This window comes from Nomia melanderi, chromosome 2 (genome assembly GCF_051020985.1).
Source record: "Nomia melanderi isolate GNS246 chromosome 2, iyNomMela1, whole genome shotgun sequence".
Taxonomy (NCBI): Eukaryota; Metazoa; Arthropoda; class Insecta; order Hymenoptera; family Halictidae; genus Nomia; species Nomia melanderi.
Window position 1 is genome coordinate 12,869,868 of NC_135000.1, and position 20,762 is coordinate 12,890,629.

General features: G+C 29.4%; 1 protein-coding gene across 4 annotated transcripts in view; it reads right to left on the bottom strand.

Annotated features, from left to right (window-relative positions):
- The window catches only part of LOC116430751 (uncharacterized), a 134,329-nt gene extending 114,010 nt beyond the window's left edge, over positions 1 to 20,319 (bottom strand). For 3 of the 4 annotated variants that reach the window (XM_031985294.2, XM_031985293.2, XM_031985295.2), the window contains exon 1: positions 6,442 to 6,742. In XM_031985294.2, the coding sequence (XP_031841154.2) occupies positions 6,442 to 6,532 (91 nt within the window). In that variant the 5' untranslated portion in view covers positions 6,533 to 6,742. Of the gene's footprint in view, positions 1 to 6,441; positions 6,743 to 20,277 lie in introns of those variants that run through there. The other variant, XM_076364334.1, reaches the window with a different exon arrangement.
- Positions 20,320 to 20,762: the final 443 nt, after the last annotated feature.

Consider the following 20,762-nt stretch of genomic DNA (forward strand, 5'->3'; position numbering starts at 1 on the left):
CGACTTGATCGGTTGCAGTTAGCACGTGCAAAAGCACGTGGAATCACGTGCCGCGTGTAGGTATATACTCTCGACTTCAGTGCGCGCCCGTCGAGGAATTATTGTTACCCTCCGTTGCCCCACATCATCACTGGTTTCTCCATCAACACCAGTCACCGAGCTTATACGCGTCCGTGCTCATCGCCCTTGCTGTTCTACACTTCCTGGGAAAATGCACTCACAGTTCTTACGGGATGACGCGTTTCCATGGCGCGTCACTGTATAGACTGTTTCAAAGTTCACCGACCAAACTTTGTTAACACACTGTGTACTGGTAACGAGAAACCTCGTTTCTATGTAAAGACACTTAGCTATGCAACTTTACTAATTACCACAGCATTTAAAACAATATTATATTTGATTCCAATTGATTATCTATTTAAAATATATTACATAACGTTATCATGTCTGAGTTTTTGTATGTATAGTGATATAAGTTGATCTCACTGAAAATTGTCATCTGCACAATTCAATTTTCTGAAAGTTAGCTGGTACGCAATGTGTCAACACGTTCGCAACCACGGTGATATTTGAAATGCCGTTATTGCGGACCGTGGCTTTCTTGCAATTGTTTCGTGTGATGTGTTATTCGTATAATTTTTAACCCTTTCCAATCGAAATATTTATTCACTCGTATCATCAGTAACTCGAAATGATAACTAACTAAATGGTATGCGCATAAAGAGAAAAGTGATAGCTGTATTTTATTGTATTTTCATTGAATATAGACCCAAATGTTATAATATACTTAAAGATAAAATTTTACACTGTATAATGACAGATGTTCAATGGTTCCGCTTCAGAGCTCTAGAAGTGCAAATTGTTGAACATTTAAAACATACGATTTGTTTAAAGCTTACACCCGGAAACTTTGACACTTGTTATATTTGAAACATAGTGAATAAACCAAACAAAGCATTTTATATATGCGTTGTATATGTGTGATATTTTGATATAACCAAAGCCACAGTAGTGTGTACCATTCGTCAAATATATATTACTGTCATCATAGCAACGGTCATCAACAGCGTCACACATATGTGACGCTGAGCTCTCTCACGACCGCTGTGTCACGCATATGTGACACGTGGTCGCGAACGTGTGAACGTTTCCTGTAACTTATACCTTATAAGCTTTCCGTTACACATTTTCTTTACACTAGAACTACCGAGCATTTAATACAATTGATATGTAATCTCTATAAAAATTGTAATAATAGATTATTTTCAGTTTCTTTGGATGTTTATTATAGAATTCAAGTGAAACTATTTATTATTAAGATCGTTTCGAATACTTAATGCCTTTAAGATATCAATAATTGCGAAATAACAGAATCGAAATCAGCCATTTTGACTGGTACGGTTGTTTCAGTGTTAAAGAGGTATTCTTGTTTGGAGAGATTGTTTATCAAAGGTTTTTAAATTACGATTGAATAAAGAAGGATTAAAGATAATTCTACATTTTCTATGTATACTTCTTTATCTGTATTTCGAGAATATTGATTGCAATTTTTATGTAAATGTTTTATATGAATAATATTATTGGATGGTAATTGCACTATTTTGTTTGTCAACTATATATACATATAAAGTTTTAAGTTTGTTACTTTATCCAAACAAGGATACTCTACTGACGCGTTGATTATCAACAAAATTGAGAATTCTGATTATTTTATCTTAGTGCTTTTTCAAATGTAGTAGAAATGAATATTATTAATAATAATTACTAATTATTCAATCATTTAATTATATCTTTCCATTAGAATCTAGTTACTAAAGAAAATGTTCAAATATTCTCGGAATTTACCTTATAGCGATTATTTCCAAACGGTTTGATAGTCATCGTTTATCACTATGACACAAAATCAAGAAAACTTTGACAATTCACTTGCACGAGGCCTTATTCTATTTAGTAGTATAGTAAACATATGCGAAACAATCTATTCATAAGTGCAAAGGAGTGAATGAGCTATAAGGAACACATTAAACATGAACACAATGGGAAAAGCATTCGAGGTGCATTCCTCATTGTCATGCGTTAGAAACTACTTAGATATATCAATTATTTACGTTTGAATTCATGCAGCTGATCCGTTTAAGAGAAATATACTGGATAAAAATGATCGACCCACTTCTACACCTTAATATATTTGATCTATTTTATTCTCTTAATATTTAAATTTTAGTATATTTTATTGAATTTTAATATTATATTTTTAACACGTTTTAGAATATGTATTATTATCTTTCTTTTTATATTTCTATAGTTACTATCTATCTAGCTTTTTTATCTTGAAACAGAGGTTCAATACTTTGATTTTTATATGAAATAATTATAATAAACTATGATTGTATAATTTTGAATCATCTTATATATTATATATAATCATGCAGCAGGGTGAAACACAACGGAACTTGTTCACGGAGAGTGCACAACTTCCTTGACTTACGTAGCGTCGGTTTCTTCGTATTTAAGTTCGCACGTGAATGTTATCGATTAACAGATAAGGCTCCTGATAAATCCAGTTTGATGTAAATGGGAAACCTGTTGTCGATAGAAGGACCGCATGTAAGTACATGAGCTTATGTACTTTTATAAACTTGATTTAGCAATCTATTCTGCGACCGATCAAATTAGTGTCTTAAATTATTCTAATAATTGTAAATTCAATGGTTTATATGTTTGAGGAGAAATGCTTGTTGTATTTTTTAATACTGAAAATTGTGAATCTTTTATAATTACAGAATTTTTAACTACACAGAACTTTCACAATGCGTTAACGTTTTAGTAATTAGTAATTACGAAAATATGAAGTTATGTTGATGTTCCTTTAATATATTACATCCTTATGTTTCATGGAAAGTTATATTATTTGATATGGAACTAATAAAACAATGATATTATGATAAATATTATGTAAACAAATTTAATAACGATTTTTATAAAGTACACGCATTTAGGCGGGTATCCATTGGAGAAAAAAGTTAATAGTATCCCATAAACATTTATAACCTCAATTTTATAGCAATTAGACTAATTAAAATCATGTAAAAACACCGTGATCAGAGCATGGTCATTAAATCGCGGAAACCAATGAAAACCTAGGAAGATTTACGACGGGGATGTGCAATCACACATGATTTTCCATTAACACGTTCATAACCTGAATACTTACATTCGATCTTACCAAAAAATTAGTACGATAAATTTTAAGGACTACATAAGTACACAATTTCGTTCTACTAATTTGATAACCCTACTCGCGTAGATTATGATACTATAAACTTGTCAACAAGTAATAAGTATAATCATAACACTTTCTAAACATGGAAATATTTAATGATATATAGATGGTTAATACTTTAACAATTTTACAATGGACAATAAAAATCTCTTCTACAATTTTAACTATAAAATTTGGTTGCAATAATCTAAGTAACAGTATGTTTATAATACATTACGAGTAAATACCAAAGCAATCTTTACTTGGACAAAGAATGGCACAGACCATACGTAATGAAATCAAACCAGTGTTTCTATCTATTTCGAGAAAAGGAGTCACAGATTCAAGGTTCAACGTAAAAGAAACATAAGCAGAGACAAAGGATTTTATGACGTAAATAAACGAATTGTACTGAAAACAGTTTTGAATGTTGTCACGTAGAAGAGGGACGGTGTACTGTGAGATTACCATGATTAACATCTATAGAAGGAAGTGTTCTACTTTCGTGTGAGCAAAAGAGAAACGAAGGATGGAAAACCGGGTTGGGCTATAAGTGTCTGGAATAAAAGCAATTCTAACAGCGATGAAGCGAAAGGGAAAGAGAAAGAAGATAATTAGCGAAAATTACGGCTCTGGCCGAGGTAACTGCGACTCCACGGGATGACAAAGCTTACGGGGATAGACAACTTTATACACTCGTTGTGTAAGTACAAAGCTGAAACAATATGAAACCAATCATTGTATGGTAATAATAAAATTGAAATATTAGAACAGTTATTATTTACAAAGTCATTAGAGTATTATACTAGAGAGTATTATCCGTGCACGTACATATTGTAGCAGTAACTATTGATGTAAATGATATTTTACATTAAAATTCGAAGCAGAGCAATACGATATAAGTAAGAAATTACAGCTTGAACTCTTTTCAGTACTTACAAAAGAATTAATTTTATACAAATAAGAAATAAATACTTTTCAATATAAGTATTTACATACGTAACTCTAAGAATGATTGACATTAACACGTTCACGCCGGCGCGTAACCCATCGGTTACAAGAAGGGAATTTATATGACGTATAAATGGACGTCAACGTAAACGTGTTAAACATAATGGAAAATAAATGCTCTATAGACATCTACCATTAAATTTATGTTTATTTAATTCCTTAAGAACAAATCAATGATTTACTGTGGTATAAGTATTTTATAAATACACGAATTCTTTTTAATAAAATATGATATATTTGTAATAACATTAATGTATTTCTATATTTCAGTACTTATAAATTTATTACAGCTTTAGATTTATAGGAAATGTTAAAAGTCAGTTACCATATTAGACAGTGTTAAGTAGGGTCTTATGTACATAAGTAAACTTGCTAGTATTTTAAATAGAGTGTTTGAAGTATAATTAATAGTTTATTTACTCAGCAAATAAATCTTTTACACTAACTGAGAGGCATTTATTTAGATAACAAGATGAACAATATAGCGTTAATTATGTAAACCATCAATCAGCAAGTTCAATAACTTCAACTGACAGAAGTCATTATTTTTGTCTCTTTATAATGCTGCTGTAATTTATACAGAACAGACAATAGCTTAAACATGACACTAATATTTAATCTTTGTGTGTCATAATATTTCACAATATTGTTAACTATATCTTAATATAGTTTATTCGGTTACTCTTTCAACTCATTTAAGTGACATATTACTAATTATGTTGCTCAGTAACGTCCATATATTTTTTAATATTCTATTGTACTTGATTTTTAGTAGACTTAATTATTTCTTTGATTTCGGATTTGATTGTTATTATTATTTTGAACTCGTAGATTTTAAGTACCATATTGATTAATAATTAATATAATATTAATTTTATTTGTATAAATATATAAATATATATTTTACTTTTATATTAATAAAATAATAGGCAAATAATATTAGCTTTTACTGGTCCTCCATAGCCTTTATAATTTTTGTATTTCTACATCATAAATTTTAATACCACGATTTTAATATTTTATTAATGTTTCATCAATTGAAAATAAGTCTGTAAGTAATTCCAACACTACAAATTTTTGCAAAAAACTATTTTTCCAATGCAATTAATAAACGCTAAAATCAAATGCAGATTGTACACAATAATGCATTCAGTGTTTCATTACATTGGATATAACATAAAGAAGGATTATATATCATCCTTCGATATTTAAACATGCTAGAAATATATACAAAATACGCACAATATAGATACGGCTAACATACCGAATATAAGTTAGTGTTTTAAAAATACGTTATATGTATGTATGTATTAAAAAGTGTGCTACAGTAATTTAATGTTATATCTGTTAAAATAATTTTAACGATACAGATTTAACATTATACCAATATATTTGATTGTATAAAATTGGCTGCAGATATTAATAAAACGATGCATTTATTTATCATAATAATAGAGTTTGCATAAATGAATGTTAGCTTAATTTAATTCAAATGCAATTTCATTTAAATTTCTGTAATGTTATTTTGAATTAGCAAAGTAATTAAGGGTAAAGACATTTTTATTCAATAACTAAAGAGACATGTTATAAGAATAGTTTTCCTTACTCATTTGTTTGTGGTACTGTACACAAATTATTTATAGTAAAACAAAATGAATGTGACACGTGTTTACAATCACTAACTAAATTCTTACTATTAAAGTATTGAAAAGTAAGAATATACTTTTCTTATAAACGTTTGTGTCAGTAAATTTTATGTACAAATAAATTAATTTAATATAAAATATAGAACTTCTATCTATCAAAATCAAGTATAATAATTTTCCTAAACATTTTAATCGGGTATATAAATAAATAATTAAAGAATATGTATATCTATTTCGCTAATCTTTAAGTAGTTAATGGCGCTAAAGTTAAATAACTAAAGTACTGGGAGATTATAATTAAAAATGTATACTACAATATATAATACTTATACATTCAGCTATTTATGTCAACTCGATGAAGCATGATGTTAAAAAAGCTTCAATTCTGTAGAAACATTGTTTCCTCGAAATTTTAATTCAATCTCATGCATCTAATGCAACTACCAGGAAGTGTACAGTTTATGTATGAGAAAACATAAGAAACTTACAAGTGTAATAAAAAAAATATGTTCACAGGCTTACCAGGCATGAGTCTTTCTTGCGGCGGGTATCCCAACACCTCTGTTCCAATTAAAGACATGATCATCAAAGTTCTGAGAACTGCCATCTTCATTATCACTCCTGATTACAGTTACTCTAATCACAATAGCCGGCGAGCGTGACAGAAATGTCGAATCACAGGGGACTACACAAACGGAGAATGAGAAGAATATTGCCAATTACGTTGACGAAACTTTTTATTTAGAAAGAGGAAGATGGTTATTTGTTAATCTGAAATTGACGTGATTGTAGTCGACGGAGCTCTTGCTGTTGTCGTACTACGCGATGGTCTGGAGGGCCGGCAGGCGCTTTCACCGGTTTTATACGTGCGCAGGAAAGCACTTCTTCTGGAAGGGGGGGGATTCTGCACAGCTCTTTGATACGTCACATGTACATAGGTACAGTGCAATCACTGATCATCATAACAGACAATTGTCCATAAATTCTGATTTAGAGAATATACTTGAAACCTTTAAGAAATTAAAGGTTACGATTAAATGATTATGTAGGTAAAATCATATGTACACTGGCCCACAAAAGTATTTAGAATCGATTTATTTATAATATAAATGGACATATCAGACGTAAAGTGCTTTATTTAAATGAAATGTGTACACATTATTCTCACGTGTATTCCAATCGTTATGCGTATGCAAATTCCAAAAGATTTACTATCCAGTGAATACGTTTCCATTTCGATCTATGTAATGATCGCGTTATTAAAGTTATTTTCTGATGCTAAGAAATCTATATTAGAGATAACCATATAATATTCAAACTTTCTTGTGTTCTATAGAAAAAGAAGAAAGTTAAAAAGAAATATTTTACATTTATATACTTTATTTTCGTTAACAAATTATATTACTCTATTATTCCGTTGTTTTTTAAATTATATATTCCATTTTCATCGTATATATTGGTTTAGTCCAATTATCCGACATATTTGATTATCCGATACTGTATTGGTACGGAGCATGCTGGATAATCGGAATTGTATTGTACTTATTACTCATAACTTGAATTAACATGCAAGAATTAATTTTATTAAGAGATACGTTCTGTAATCATTATTTCTAAAATTGAGGCAATATTACGGTTGGTTATGATAATATTTATAGACAATCACCTGTAATTAAAAATACAGTTATGGTTTGAACGTCTCTATTAATATGTGATCAAATTGCAGTTTATGCAATTCTGTATGAAATTAACACTCAGTGAGAAACGTATTCTCAGTAAAATTAATTTTTAAGTTTTGTTCATAATTGTTTTCACTACTTTACACATTTAAAAGATATAATAGTAAATTTAGAAATTTAAATAAAGTCTGAACTTAACTGAAATTGCATAATACTTAGTTAAAAGAATTATATCTTATTGCATTAATCAAAATTTATTAATATGTCTACCCCTATCTTTGATAATAGCTTTAAAAAATTATCGACAACCTGTTATTTTATTTTAATAATGTTTTTACTATTACTTTTCAATAAAAAACATTAATTTGCATGCTACCATTTAATATATATTACGAAAGTAAAATAAAATTAACACTAGATTCACGGATATTTATTGCACATTTTATTATATTGTTCCTAAGAAAATAGGCGTTCGCTCATACTGATTTTTGAAATTATAACTTCGAGAACAGAGAATCGGAATACGTATTCTTATCATTGCAAAAATCTGCGTAAACTTGTAAGAAATAACATTTATGAAACTTAATATCTATCATGTATTACATTATTTCACCTTAGATCACTAAGCTGTCGTTTTCCCAATATTTTTGATTATCATACAAAAATTACAAAAGAAACATTAATTTCAACACTTCTGTTTTAAATCAATGATACAAAAAAAAAACAAATAAATTAGATTACATAACAATATTATAAATTAATCTACACGAATAATTTATTGTTGTGAATTTTTAGATTATATTATATATTATTATTAAATGATTATTGCATGATTTATGAAAAATACATGAAGTATTTAATTATATGATTTGATTATTTTTATCATATTAATTTATAGATTAGTGATCAAGGGTTAAATAAAGCAAAAGTAACATGGAATAAACTCATCAAAACTGTGATAAGCCTAAAACCTCTATTATTTGAATAATTAATAGTGCTACACTTTTACTAGTGCTCTAGTCGTTGCACTAAAAATCCATTTATGCGACCTCTATGCATCCCAATAAATTTTGTCACAGGACTCGATTTCCGAACGTGTTACTGAGCTCGCATTATCCGAACCATTTATTCAAACCAAGGTCACGCGACATACCGCTTATATGAACTCATGTCTTTGCCCTCTACACCAGCATCAAAATAAAAGGCTGCATATTTGGACATAACATAATTAGGATAAATCCAGTTGCCTAAATATCAGCTCATATCATATGAACGAATAAACACTAGTGAAAGGAAGAATTGAATCGTCTTTTCTTGTCCTAGCAATATCCAGTTATTCAAATAGTTTCGTTTCACGACAAGTTCAAATAAATAGAATCCTGCTATGTAAATTCGAGTGATGCCGTTTTCAAAATATACTTAATTTTCCAACAAAAATTATATGTTTTTCATAAATAAGACATACATCTCAAAAGTTACTTCGAAGAACTACTTCAGAAAACAATATATCAACTCTTAAAAATCATCGAAAATCGTTTAATGTACAATAAAATTCCAAATAATGAAATTCAATTGACTGTTAAAAAAATGGAATGTCTGTTAGGAATGATTTCATTTGGTAGAATGCTTTGTGATGAATAAACTTTCAATATCGTTCTTTTATTTACATATGTACGTATATTAAATGGTTAGGATACTTATTTATAATACACTACATTTATAAATACAAAATTATAAACTTTATCAAAACGACTGATTGTAAGATCAAGTATAGAAACCCTGGCACGAGCATTACCACGACAACTATTGCTTTAGCTGCGTGTAGAACATCCGAATACGTTCAATGCTTTCGAATCGATTCGATATCTCGAGAGTATTTCACGCTGCGTACCACACCCACGATACAAATGGACGTGCGTTTTCCTTGCTGCTTTTCGAAATCCAATGCCTTCAGAGTATAACTGTTGAACCAATTACACGAATTACACCAATTTTGCACGCTACACCTGTGAGGGCCGCATATAAACAACAACGTTTGTCTAAATATATACTATGGTCGATTGTTAACTGAATTATTTTGAATAAAGAAATACTTATATAGAACAATTTTCTTAACGAATTTTTATTAATAGAATGCTTAGAATAGAATACGGGGAAATAAACAAATTTTGTTATGTGAAACAGACTACTGAAATTATTGGAATAATTCCTTTATTTGTTCAAATAACTTGTTTCACTAATCTGACGTGTGATTTCTTTATAGTAGTGGAATGGAGCAGAAAGATTGCTTAATTATTATTAGCGGTTCATTAAAAGGATCATCATTAAAAGTTATGATTCAATACTTAAATAAAATTAATCCTAGAACATTATATACAAACAATTATATTTTAACGTGAAAAAGATCCTAATATTGAGGCATCTTCGCGATACAAATAAAACATTGTACTCGTCATAATAAATATTTATATTTGTATTTCGAATAACAAATAAAAAAATATTCAAATAAAAATTTATTCATTGTTTGTTTATTACTACTGAATACAATTTTATTCGTTATTGTTACTTCTTATTTGTTATTGAAAGATTTTACTAAACACTGATCTTCACTAAGGAAATCTTTGATTCAGCAAGAAAAATCAAACGAAAATATATGTACAAGAGTCAAATCACGCAAATTCTTTTCTTAATGTCACTGGGATTATTAATGAATACTAAAGTGAAGTATCGTGATGCCACACGAACTCGATTGTCGAGTTAAATTTAAACGATACTTATAAATATACATTAACTCAGGGGTATACTTCGTAAATATTCAAAATATGGTAGATATTCGATAAGACTACAGAAAGAAAATGCTGTTCATTCAACGCGTAACGAATGAACGTATTACACCAAGTTTGACGAGGTTTGCATGTTCATGACTCACTTTCTTTTATGAATGCTTTTCGAATGAATGACGAATACGTTGAAATGGGGCATGCTGCAAGGTTTTTTATATTAACACGTTGACTGCCACAGTAGTCACCGGTGATCGGAGCTTCCAAATTGCTTAAATAGAATTGCAATAAGAAAATTGATGTCGAATAAAAATATTCATGTAAGACGAATAACTAAATGACAGCATAATACGAGTACTGTGATACCAAATGATTAATAATTATTTCTAATACCGTTTGCCTTTGTTATGTATTAGTATATAAAAACGTTCGAAATTCTCATGGTAGTCAACGTGTTGATAGTGGTGTAGGTATATTAGTTCGTAAAGATGTGCAAAGTTTGTTTGTCAGCAGTACAGGTTTATAACTACATTGTACCAGGAATTATCACTGTCATATCAGAGTCACACTTAGCTCCACCTTACGTAAATGCTATATCCTGCAGTCGCACGGAATTGTGATTTATGTTCCAAAGCACTTAGATGAATGTTCGTGTTTCAAACATTTCTATAATACAATCTAAAGGTATCGGAAGTTAAAAATGTAAACAACTGGATGAGATCAGTACTCAAGTTCAAAATGATTCATTAAATGACAGATATTAGTGTATTTAATTTATTTATTAGTTTATTAATGATACATTGCAAATATCTGTGTGATAGAAATTGATTGTTTTTGCAAGATATTTTTTTTCGTTCTCCTGTAATATTTTCTTGATTCCGTTTACATTTATTTATATTTTATGTATATTAATATTAGAAACTATTTACAGAAAATGCATTCACGTAGTCACTTACTTTTTATTTTTGAAAAAAGTGTCCTGTTTTTAAAATAAATAAACAAAAAGGTTTACAACTGCAGATATCAATAAACAGTGACTCAAGTCTTATGTTTTCTTATAGCTTTTTTTTAATTTCTACAGAAAATTACAGAAAAAATATAACAAATATTTATACAAAACGTATAAGACAAATTATAAGATGTGATGTCCCTTATGAAATTACATTCTAATAAATTAATTATTAATTCTCATAAACTATTTAGATATTGTAATATAGGTATTTATTTGTACCATTTTAAGAAAACTATACATGTTTTGAACTGAGTCTTGTTTGCTAGGCATATACGTACGTATAATATGCGGAATGTTAATATTATTTTAAAGTTTAATGATATTTAAAAATAAAATTATTGACTTCTATGTTTGACTTTTTTCTCTCTCATCCGTTAATGATTATTAATAATGATAAATTAATAAGTGTTGCAAAATTGAAAACTTAAATCAGTTAAGAGCATGTTTGATTTTTTGGAAATGTCAATCATGAAACCTTTATTAAATAGAAAATTAATTATGAAGGACTTAGTTAACCAAATTTCTTAGTTAAACAAGTACAAATAAAAATTACCAAAATATAACGAAATAACATAAATGAAACAGAAATAAGACAACTAGGAAATAAAAGTATAAATCAATTAATGTATACCATACGTGGCTTCATTTATAAAATGAAATGAATTTATATAAAATTTGATACTCTTATTGATACTTTAAACAGATTCCAAGGAATTACACTACGTCTGTTTTGATTTAGCCACCTAGTATAGCGATCTAATGGTTGACAGATAAAGAAATACCAGTAGACATACTCCGCGGAAAATAACAGAAAATATGCAAATGAGGGATTGGGCAATGCGAGACTCAGTACAATAGTGTCGGTTTTATTCACTTACGCGTATAGAATTTCATGGCGGTGTGAGTTTAACTTATCACTCGTTGCCCAGTGCTAACAGCCACGCTAACTCCGTCACAGTGATCGATCATTAAACTTTACCAGACATGAATTATAGTTAAACATACACGATTCAGGGTTTGATTTGACATTCCTTAACTACTTTAACGTTATCGTTACTTTAATCGTCGACGCAAGTTAGAGCTGGAAGCGAATTATCGATTCCAACGAGAAATTGATCTTTGATGATATCGTTTCTACGTGCCGATCACATATTTCCCTTTGCTTCGTGCATGTGTGAAGGTAGATATGATCGTTAGTAAGAAAAGTAACTTTTATACATGATAGGAAACATAAAGTTTTTACGATAATTGTCGAACATTTTTTTATTTTTTTTATGTTTTATATGTATTTCATTTCACACTGGTAATTGCATTGGCTTAGCACACGCATTTTCTAGAAACTATTCCCGCATGCAACGTGTTTTTGTCCGCACAACACGTCTCTGTCGTTTTTATAAAATAAAAACGCTTAGATATAATATACATAATAATATTTAATACAGTTACGAACTGTTTTATACGTATAAAACAACTACTGAAAAGATTGAATACTTTTTTACTGGTTCACTTTCATATTTGTCGGTAATAAAATAAAATAGTTATAATATCTGTTATATAAAGAATAGAATTGAAATACACGACAAAATATAATAGAAATATACGATGAAGACTATATGGTAAAATGTAATAATAAATATTATCATCGCTCGGAAAATTGGAACTATCTGGTATAAGAAGCATTAAATAACAATCATGTTTACTGTAAAAAACCTAATCATAATTTTCAAGAAATATTGCATGTGGTATTAAAAATATTTTCGCGGAACTTTAAAACTACGGTTGAAGGGCATTTATATATGTAAATAAAAAGATCAGACCATATACTGTGACAACATATTTCAAGATCACTGAAATCAGTAAATTGTCCTTGATTATATATAATTACGAACAATTTCCCTTTACGATGTAATATGGTAACGGTTTATTAATAATCACTCAAAGAAATAACTAAAAACAAATTCTTTCGCTGTTAGCAGCAATGAATAGGTACTTCATATTGAAGTTTTATGGACAATTTAGCTTGTAATTACTCCTTCGATACCAATTCACTGATATAATTACACAGCTATAGCATTTTGGAACCGTGAGATTAAAATTGTTCACAATTATCTGTAACAAAAAAATCCTAATAGCAGTGGTCATTGTATCTATTATACTGGATTTTTCTTTTTACATTTCAATGAAAAATTTAAAAAGCCATATTTAACAATAGGTAATTGTTTTCAATACATTGAGAGTCTATAGTTTTTGCAATTTTACGGGTATTATTAGTTAGTAGTTTAAATTAATGTTTTAATTGTCCACATTTACGAAATAGATACTGAATAAAGAAAAGCTAAATCTCACATACATATCATTAACTTAAAATTTACATAGACATAAAGAATATAATGCAACTTATAAAATTTCAAGTACTTATTCAGAATTCTTATGTAGTATATTATTTATAAGCAACAATTTTTTAAGCTATGTACATGTAACACAAATAACGAAAACATGTTTTCCAATTAAAATATTTAAATCGTACAATATATAATTATTATTATATTATCATCACATTATCATACATTTATTCGAGAAAATCTTTATATTATATCTCCAATGAATCTAATTAAAGAATATTGCATCAGACTCCAAGTAATCTTTTTAATTTATTCCAATTTTTCATAACAAGATGGCATTCGTTATTATTCGATTCCAGAAGTCATTAGAAACTCAGCACCTTATTCTTTTGCAATTCATGTCGTCATATCTTCTTACTCCTGCTCAGTGGTGCACATTTGACACTTACTGAATTACAGACTTGAAGTCATTTGAATCATTGTCCGTTGCACTTCGTCGATCGCAGACAAGATGGAACATTATTGCGCCTTGGATTATTATCCTTGTTGAACATAATCCGTTCGCCTGTTGCGAAAGTCTCCGCGATTCTCCTGGTTGCTATGCGTTTTATATTACCTAATACCGAAACGGTTTCTGATAGTGCATCAATGTTATGCATGTTTCATTATTTCGAATTTAGATCGCAGAGGTCAGAGATCGTCTGAGTAATACACTTTTCTCTAAATGTCGTTAGCTTCAACTCGCTCACTCCCGTCTCGTCAACACTCATCAAATTACCCACAAGGAAAGGTATCGAATCTGATAATTAAAAAATTATAAAATTGTTTTTCATGACGAATATCAATTCGGAGGAATGAAACCATCCTTTGAAAAAAATGCACATTTTCCTTTCTATCTTGAGAACAGCAAAAGATGGCGAAAAAAGTTTAAAGAAAAATACATTGTTCTGTTCTGTTCTTGAATAAAAATTAAAGTACTCAAAAACCTCTTCTTCGCTAACTCATCTTGACAAAAACGCGAGTGCTTCTTTGTCTTTATTTAGAAAGAAAGAAATGAAAAAGTGTGGCTATATCCACTCGATATAAAAATTTTCGGAGAACGGAAGCTTTGTTCCTTGTTCTCAAACAATGGCTCAAGAATCCTGAGATCCAGTTTGTGCCAAAGAATTACGAGGAGGTAAAAGTATGTCCTTAACATACACAGCGTGTAACTATTCAGACATCCTGCTCCACTAGGCTGACTGCAATAAAACAATTAAGACTCCGCTGGTTTTCGTGTCGCTATTTCACGACGCGAGAAACCACTTTAACCGTTTGAGTGCCACGCAGCGCGATCGCGATGTTCCTTTCCCATGTCCAACAGTACCATCGCATCGTAGACTCAATTCACAGTAGGTTTTATCCTCATCGTAACCCAAAGAAGAACGCGATCGCATTGCTTAGCATTTCGAAAACAAGAGAATTCATTTCTGTATTTTATGCAATGCTTACTTTGTTTCACACCTCCGAGACCAACGTTTGTTTCAGTAGCCATCTTCGTAGTTACAATATTTCATTAAGTGCAACAAATAGCCTTTGCAAAATGAAAATAAAATTCGAGAGAAGAATCTTGTTAATTTCCTTCTCGTTACACTGTTCATTACGATTTTAATTTAATGTTTCTATTAAAATGTAAATACGCGCGAAATTTAATTTTCTTTACACAAGATATGAAATGTCGAGTGTCACAGATTTGTGACGCTAGTCGCGAAGATATTAAATGTGAAATGACCTGTTTTAGAAGAATGAAACTGTTTGATTACGAAACAATGTATAAACCACAATGTTCGGTGTACAATATGTTTATGTTGGTTAATGATTGGCGACTTGAATAAACTATATCTATATTTGAACTTCTCATTGACCAAATTAGTTAACTGCACTCTGTAAATTTTTGAAGATTTTATCATTACAACACTTTATTGGCTCTTAACTTTTTATATTGAATGTAAATTTCAATATGAATGAATTTGGTACCACGAAATAGTAAAAAGTCTTTTGGTCATCGAAAAATTGTAATAATAATGAAAGTTACTTCAAGAATATACTATTTTATGTATTTTACATATTTGTTAGATTGAAGCTGTACCTGTGTTAATAAAAAAAATGCATTTTATTCGGATAATTCTATCTTTCATTTAGAGGGAAATTATAAAAATCAATATATAATTATTGTATCACTTTTCTCTGCTTTTTTTTTGTGGAGTGAATTGATTTGTCCAATGAGTGGCTCATTTAATAGATTTAGTATATCTAATCATATTTTTGTTATGTAGAAACTTCAATTGTATTACATATTTTACTTATTATTAAAATGAAAATAAAAATAAAAAATTTTACTTCATAATATCATACGTCCAATTATTTTTTCTTCAAAATTGTAAAACAATTATTTAACCCTGTTTCCTAAGTTATTTTATAGAAAAACAGAATTTAATACCAATTTTATACATAAGTGTGTTATTTTATACAGTATTTGTTATAGTACTGAATTTAAACGTAAACGTTAATAATATATTAATAAGCAAAAGCAAAATTTAATAAAGAAATTGGTAATAAACATGTGACGATTAATAAAACACGTTTGTATAAAGTACAATAATGACAACACTCATTTTTTAATTTAAACTTTGTAATCTCAGATAAGATTCATTTTGAACTATTTATTTTATAAACGACGTAAAAACAACTTATTACTGTTAAAATCTGTATTATTGACATTGTATAAAATAATACATTTGCGGATAAAAAACAATGATAATGCTCATAATACTTATACTTACATATTAAGTTTAGAAAACTTTTAAATGTCTGCCACTGGGAAAAAAGCTTATTTGAATACGTGCATACATACCACTGTGAAATATATACCTTTACAAGTTAATATTGTATATTTACGTTCACATACGTTTGTGACACTCGTGATAAGAATATTTGAATGAAATATGTAGCTCAATTTCAATAACATAATATAAGTGAATAAAAGTACAATAAACAATCCATTTTGTAAAATGCTTTGAGAAGTTATTTGAAAATTTAAGACGAAAGGATTTTCGTAACGAGAATTGAGAAACTCGGATCTTTCAGTAAATTATGTTGAAATCATGAAAAAGATCGGGAATGATAAGGTTAATAATAGTTTAATTAATTAAGTACCTTATTACCTTATTACATGTGCCTTGTTTACCAGACGTTCCCCTAGGCCTTTTGCATATGTCTTAACAATTTGAAATGAAGGCACATATGCATATGTTTATATCGCAACATATATCTTACTTGAAAAGCAGGCATTTAATAATTAGCAACAGCAAAGATTATTACGAAATATTTCCTCCAAGCTCCGCTGTGCCTATGCTTTCCAATTTTTCCCTTCAATTCACACTCTCGCGGAGACAGTCTTTCGTAACTACTGAAACGACAATCTCCACCATAATCTTAACCCCTCATTGACCAGAAATGACGTCAACGTTCACAATAAAATAGAAATTTAAAACAACATTTCCGTTTTCATACTGTGTGAAAAATTTACAACATAAAGAATGAAGATAACAATATACATTATAACATTATAATTGATTACAACAAATTTTCATTTGTGTAATCTTAAATAATAATACTCAAAAATAATACCAATATAACTCATGAACAATCGTAAAAATCATAAATTTAATATAACTATCGAACTATTAAAGTTGAAATGGAAGAATTATCAAAAAAATTTTTTAAGTATAAATTACAAGAACAATGACGATTGAAGATATCAATTCTTAATTTTTATAAGCAATAATATACATAATTATTGGAGAGAATGATATGACTAAAAAGGAAAGAAACATACGAAACAATTTTCTTGGTGTAATAAAATACAGAGAAAAAATGATAAATAAATAACTATTCCGTTTACGAAATTAAGAAGTTATTTAAAATACACGTTTTTGGATTTGTGCTGTAAGGCAATGAAGACCAAAAATGGTAGTTACAAAGTTAAAAATTATAAAACATAATCATTATTTTTATTTTGTTTCACTAATTACTGATAACACACTGAGTCTACGTCTATGTCTCTGTCAATCTCTATCTTGGGTCTCCGGTTTACGATATGAAAGGATTACTTTCACGGTGTAGTTTTTTACAGTAGGTATACTGTTAATATTGCTATAGAAGTATATATAGTATGCAATAAAAATTGAAATGTATCTGCGTTATTTATGTTCCTAACAAATTTTCCAGACTATTCGCATTGGGTCCGGTCTCAACCAATCCGGTTTAGACCAGATAAAGAGGGTCCCACTGTATATAGGGTGTTCCAATTTAATTCATAAATGCAATTATTTCCGAAACTGTATTTTATTAAAAAATGTCTTAAATTCAATCTTTTTAACACTTTTTTATATACAATGTTCTGTTGCATCGAATGATTCAAAAACAATTACACGAATATACTCTTAAAACATAGTAGTGACCTATTTACCTAGAGACAAATTAAATATGTCAAATTACTGTCCTCTCAGAACAGAAAAAATTGCATTTAAGATATTTTTTAAATAATGAATAATTCCGGAGTTGACTGTATTTATAGATTAAAATGAGTCACCCTGCATATGTTTTATTCGATTACAACTATTCTGCCTTATTACTATTAATGTCATTGCTACCGTTTTCCGTGTACCATTGTCTTTTTATTCACGCAAATGCATATGTTGATTGAATGTTTACACTTAATATTTATCATCATACCGCTGCTGTTTCGCAGCATCTTAACTTTTATGTTTCTTGTTATTACACATTACAATGAGATGCACAATCTGAACGGACGTTCAGCGAAGCGAGAGTAGGATCTCGTTATTAATCAGTGTGCGCGCTATAAAAGTTTTCATCGAAGCTTAATGACTCGACAATAACAGCCCTCGTGCAGCTTCAGTTGCCAGTAACGCCGCTCGTGCCGCGGCATTTGTTCCTGCATTAAGTTTACTTCGTTCTAAATCTTGGCTGACACTCTCCGAGTCTCGAATTATAAATCGTAGAACGGTCGACGTTGCACAACAAAATGCGCGTCAGAGGAAATGGCTCATATAATTAAGATGTGAATCTCCTCGAAACACGGGCGCGTTAGCTGTCGCAACATTTTCTGACCTAATTTGCATTAAATCAGACTATTTTGGAGGTCACGCGTGGGGTTGCACAACGAAAAAATTGTCGGTTTCTTGTAGAGTTTAATAGGTGCTCCCATTAATATCGCACTATCAATTTGTCACTGCTAATGGTGTTGCTGGTATGCGAACTATTTTACACCGTATTATGTATATCATTACAGCTTATAAGTGACAGAAAGGCTATTACATTACAAACGTGCCCTGACGCACGCCCGTGTGAGTGTAAACATTAAATACATATAAGTGTAAATGAGAGCATAATTAGAGAAAACTTATTTATTCTTCAAGCTGAAAGACAAGCTGGAAATACTTACAAACCTACGGTCCACTTCTCGTTTCAGTAATGAAACGCATTTCTACAACTCTATTAATGCCGAAGAGTAATTATTTTCTTCTACAACGGAACATGAACATGAATTAACGTTACATGATACGTGATGAACGAAATAATGTTCATTAACTTCCGTCTATTACTGGTAGTTTAACGCGGTTTTTTTTTAAATTAAGTATGCCATCAGTCACGTAGTCGGAATGAGTCAGCTATAAAATATACTTATTGCGACATTCAAATACAATGATACATTAATAAATTAATACTTAAATTAGTCAGTTTCAATTTTTTAAAATTACAAATAAAGGACAACATGACAATTAACTCGGTAAGAGCTAAGAAATATTTTCATTTGAATTCAAACTGAATAAAATGTTAAAATATCGTATAGAATTGAAACGTCATTTATTAATTTTCATATAAATAACATTTATTAACAAGTTCAGTTTTTGCTCCTATTATTTGTTAACAACATTTTTTATATTTTTCGTGCCTGCTTTATGAATACATTTACTGCTACTTTATTATCCGTGTTTTGTAATTTGAATGTTTGAAATAACAAGCATTCTGTTATAGTAAGAATGATAAGTACTCTAAAGAAGTGTCACTTATGCTACCAGTTATACAGTACATATATCAATATATAGTAATAAATATTTACCCTTCGAAAGTAGGATAATATATAAAATCTGTTATTTGGACAATTATGAGTGATGTTAAATATAATATCATAGACTGTATTAAAATATATCATAACAAAATTTTAATTGTACATCGTACAATTACAGTATGTTCCTTTTGGGCTGACAAAAATACTGTTAATACGTAAGAGATACAGAGATTCACGTTACGAATTTAATATTAATATAAAGTTATACAACAAAGTTCAGAAGAAGAAATAAAAAATTTAATTCAAGTGCTTATAATTTTAATTAGATATATACGTACATGAAAATTACTCGTCATTTGGTAAATCGTTAAAAAATTATTGAAATTGACTGTAATGGTTTTCTATTTTTCACCTGTTTACCGCATTGAAGCTCGTGGTTTCTCTTCTGCACTCGAGAACAACGACTGCCATTTATCCAAGTCATTGCGCGACTTTCTTGGATCAAGGCATTTACGATCACACTCTTTGTGACTTTATATCGCCTATTAATAGTTACGAACGTATGACGTTATTATCTGCGTAAAAGGTCCACGGAATTTTATTTTTTTCTCTATCTTAATGTTACTTTTATATATTAATCATCGCAATAATTGAGGCAACTATTTCTAATGACTGACCTATACGATGTTATAAACAACGTCCCACCTCGTTTGTCATTTATACTCCTTTTCTATGTCTGTTGATTGATATATAGTGATTAAATAGATTTGAATGTACAGACTAAATTGATTTAAATGCAAACTTTTCTGCCGTTGGTAAAACTTCAGAGTATAAAACAATACTCCAAGTGTACCATACAATAGATCAAATATTTTCACAATGAATATATTACATGAC